Below are 3,370 nucleotides of genomic sequence, written 5' to 3'. Positions count from 1 at the left end.
CGTACATTTGGATGTGCGAACGATCGGACAATTGGACTCGCTTGCAGAAGCGCTTCGCCGTGGCCGACATCGAGGAAACGTATCGGATTGCGCTGGAATCGATGGCACGGCTCAATCTAGCCGGAGCGAAGCTAATGCGGAAGTACAATGCGCACGCGGCTACCGATGTGACCGGATTCGGCCTTCACGGACACGCGGAAAATTTGGCAAAGTTCCAGAAGGCCGCAGTCGATTTTCACATCCACAAACTGCCCATCATCAAGAATGTGCGCGAAATAGCGGAACTGCTCGGTCGGAGTGCGAAGCTGTTGGCGGGCACAGCGGTGGAAACGAGCGGCGGATTGCTCGTCTGCCTGCCCAGCTCGGAAGCGGCCGCATTCTGCGACGAGTATCGGAGCACCACCGCGCACCCGGCGTGGATTATCGGCAGCGTACGGAAGGGAGAGCGAGGCGCACAAATCGACGCAAACGTAGAGTACATTGTTGTGGACGAATCGTGAAACCGATGCCCGCGTGCGCCCATCGGAGACCGGGAAGGGCAGACAAAGCGTGTGATGCGAACTTCGGGAAGGCTGTAGAATGCTGGGAAGTTTGCTAAAATTTTCTTTCGCTGCCCTTTTCTATTCGATGGGTGCCGGGTTTGGTGCACAGCCTTGGGTTCGATTAAATGAGTTTTACACACATTGTTACATTGTTGTGATTTTAATGTTCTATTTTTGGATCGCATCAGCTGAGAATTTTTCGCCGAAAATATTTGTTTTGTTTTTTGAATTTTTTGATCTCACCACTTGTTTTTTAACTTTCCCGGTGCGGGAAACATCCTGTTTCTCCTCCCCGACAGGGGCCTATCTGGCAGGGCAGGGGGCCAGGAACGTCGTTGAGCCTGCCGAGCAGGGTGCGCTCGTAGCAGGAGTGATTCGAAGGTGCGCGTACTGGAGGATCCGGAGCTGAGCGGACAACCGGCGCCACGCTTCGTGAAGTGTCGCCGTCTGCAGGGAGGACCGCAGATGCTGCAGCTGTCGCTGGACGGAAAGCGCCTCTCCGTATCGTTCAGTCTGTTCTTGCCCTGGGTTTTACCCGGAGATGGTGCGGGCCGGCATGGTGGCATGAAGGTGAACGAAGACTTTCTGGTGGACTTTGCTAACGAACCGTACGAACCTAGATTGCCTCACGAGATGCGGTAGGTGGTTACGATGGCCTGTTTCACATTGACCTTTATGGCTCGAACAGCTCTTTTCAGCTACCCCGGGGGTGATTGTACGTTCGACATTTGGCTGGTGAATGAGTAAAAAGGACCGCAAGGACGGCAAGGACCACCGCTCCCAGCTAGCTCTATCCGGCCGGGCTGTGTTCTTTGATTTACTCCTGCATTTTCTCGCCCAACCAGCGAGAACTGCCGATAACAGGTGTAGTCAGCATATCCTGTGCTGGAAGCTCCTTGTCCAGTACCTTTTAGCGGAGCGACCGCTCGCCTGGCATATTCCGCCCTGAGCTTCTCGGGTGCCCGCAGGAGTTTCGGCGAATCAGCAGGAATAGCATCGGACACTATTTTCAGCCGAAAATTTGAACCATTGGATTTATTGGATTTGGATGGGATGCACAGTGACCATTGCCCACCAGCTATACCGAGTAGAGTAGACCCGCCAACGGCGCAAAATTGTGCCAGACAGTGTGTCCCAGTGTGTGTGTCTCCCGGCGCGTAAGTTCCGTGGGACCGAAACCAAAGCAGTCCTAGTACAGCATGGGAGCGAGGACGTGCCAGGTTAAGGGGTGTCGTAACACCACTGCCAATCGCCTTCTCAGCCGAATGTTCTGCAGCTGTGAGCACTGGATACAGTTCTGCAGGAACAACGAACTGGTCGTGGTGTACTAAAAAAGGGGAACGAAGTTCATGTATAATAACCGCCGGGTATGTTCGGACCATTTCGGGTTCCTGTCTAGCATGAGAACATTGAGGATCTGCTCGGTTGAAGGGTATCACAACAGAAGAAGTTCCATTCCCAACTGCAGTTTACACCGCTTTCCGAGCAACGATTCCGTGTAACTATAAATTTCTGGAACACCCCGGGGTAATGAAACAGAAGCGCGCGGTGAGCGAGCTGGCCCGGCCCGGGCCCGTGGGCCTAGCCAGCGTATACGTCGTCGGGGGTCGCCCGGTGGTTTTGCACTTTTAACCTCTCGCGATCGTCGGCCGAGGGCGCGGGTTGGTATCCTCTCCTAAATAGGGTCGTCCACGGAGGGGTCCGAATTCGAACCCGGTGGACAAAATTGAGTGCCCGAGCTACCCCTCGGCCTGAGGAGGGGACGAGGAAGGCTGAGACGGGCGGAGCTCCTGGTGACACGCTCGGTGAACTTCCCGCCCTCTTGGCTAAGCTGAAAGCGGTTAAACAAAAAGATTCAATCGAAACTTTCTGCACCGAAGTTGAAAAATTACCCACACAGCTTAGATCAGTGGTCTCAAACTGGTGGACACTGTTTTGTGCAGCCCGCGGAATATATTATTACGTTATACTAGTCAGGATAGTCGGCAAAAATCACATGAAAATATTCTTATCGGTTCAGCTGCCGGCACAGAAGTGACCGATACGATTTATTTCAAATCCAAACCAAATCAAAGTGCGTAAAATTCAATCAAAAACATGTTTCTTTATGTGGTGCGGCCCGCTGACTAGCTGTTCTACATCTACAATTGCAATTAAATCTACAGCGAGGCCTTCAGTAGAGCAAATCCGCCAACGGGGCAAGATTGTGCCAACCACTGTGTCCGAGTGTGCCAGCCAGTGTGTGTGGATCGAGTTCTGCGGGGGAAGTAAACTAGAAACGAAGCACCAAGAGCACGGGGCGGTGTGCTCGGACCATTTCGAACAAAAAAAAAAAAATGTTCCGCAGCCGTACCGTCCGCAGGCGAGGGTAAGTCAGTATGCGTGCGCGTGTGTTTCAGGTCCGAAGGCCACGCTCCACGGGCCCCGGGAACTACGCCGTGGCGGATACCGTGGCGGTTGCCGTCGCGCTGACCGTAGCGGTGGACGTGGCGGTGCACGGGGCTGCGGTCATGTCGGCGATCGAGGCGTCCGAGGCGGCCGCGACGGCGGCGATGTGCTTCCGATGGGATGGGTAGAAGCGTCGGCGGAGGTGCTGGCGACGTCGGCGACTGTGTGTCGATGTGTGTTATTAACACCTTCTCCGGATGCCTACGCCCGCGTTCCATACCGACGCTGAACGGGCCCCGGAATGACGCTGGTGGCGGTGGCGGTGTCGGTGACGGTGTCGGTGGCGATGAGCAGCGCCCCCCAACAAACTTCAACAGCAACAACGGCGGCGGACTGATGGCGACCGCTACCGCTGCCCTTGCCGGCTACATAACTCAGCA

General features: G+C 55.0%; 1 protein-coding gene across 1 annotated transcript; it reads left to right on the top strand.

Annotated features, from left to right (window-relative positions):
- Positions 1-8: 8 nt before the first annotated feature.
- Positions 9-683, top strand: LOC128276744 (inactive selenide, water dikinase-like protein; the record flags this gene model as incomplete). Its single annotated transcript, XM_053015203.1, has 1 exon — positions 9-683. A coding segment is annotated over one exon (492 nt), but the record flags the coding sequence as incomplete, so codon positions are not given.
- Between the last annotated feature and the right edge of the window lie 2,687 nt (positions 684-3,370).

The sequence above is a fragment of the Anopheles cruzii genome, unplaced genomic scaffold (genome assembly GCF_943734635.1).
Source record: "Anopheles cruzii unplaced genomic scaffold, idAnoCruzAS_RS32_06 scaffold02316_ctg1, whole genome shotgun sequence".
In the NCBI taxonomy this organism is placed as follows: Eukaryota; Metazoa; Arthropoda; class Insecta; order Diptera; family Culicidae; genus Anopheles; species Anopheles cruzii.
Note: the sequence above shows the minus strand (reverse complement) of the source record. Positions and strands in the feature narration are given on the sequence as shown.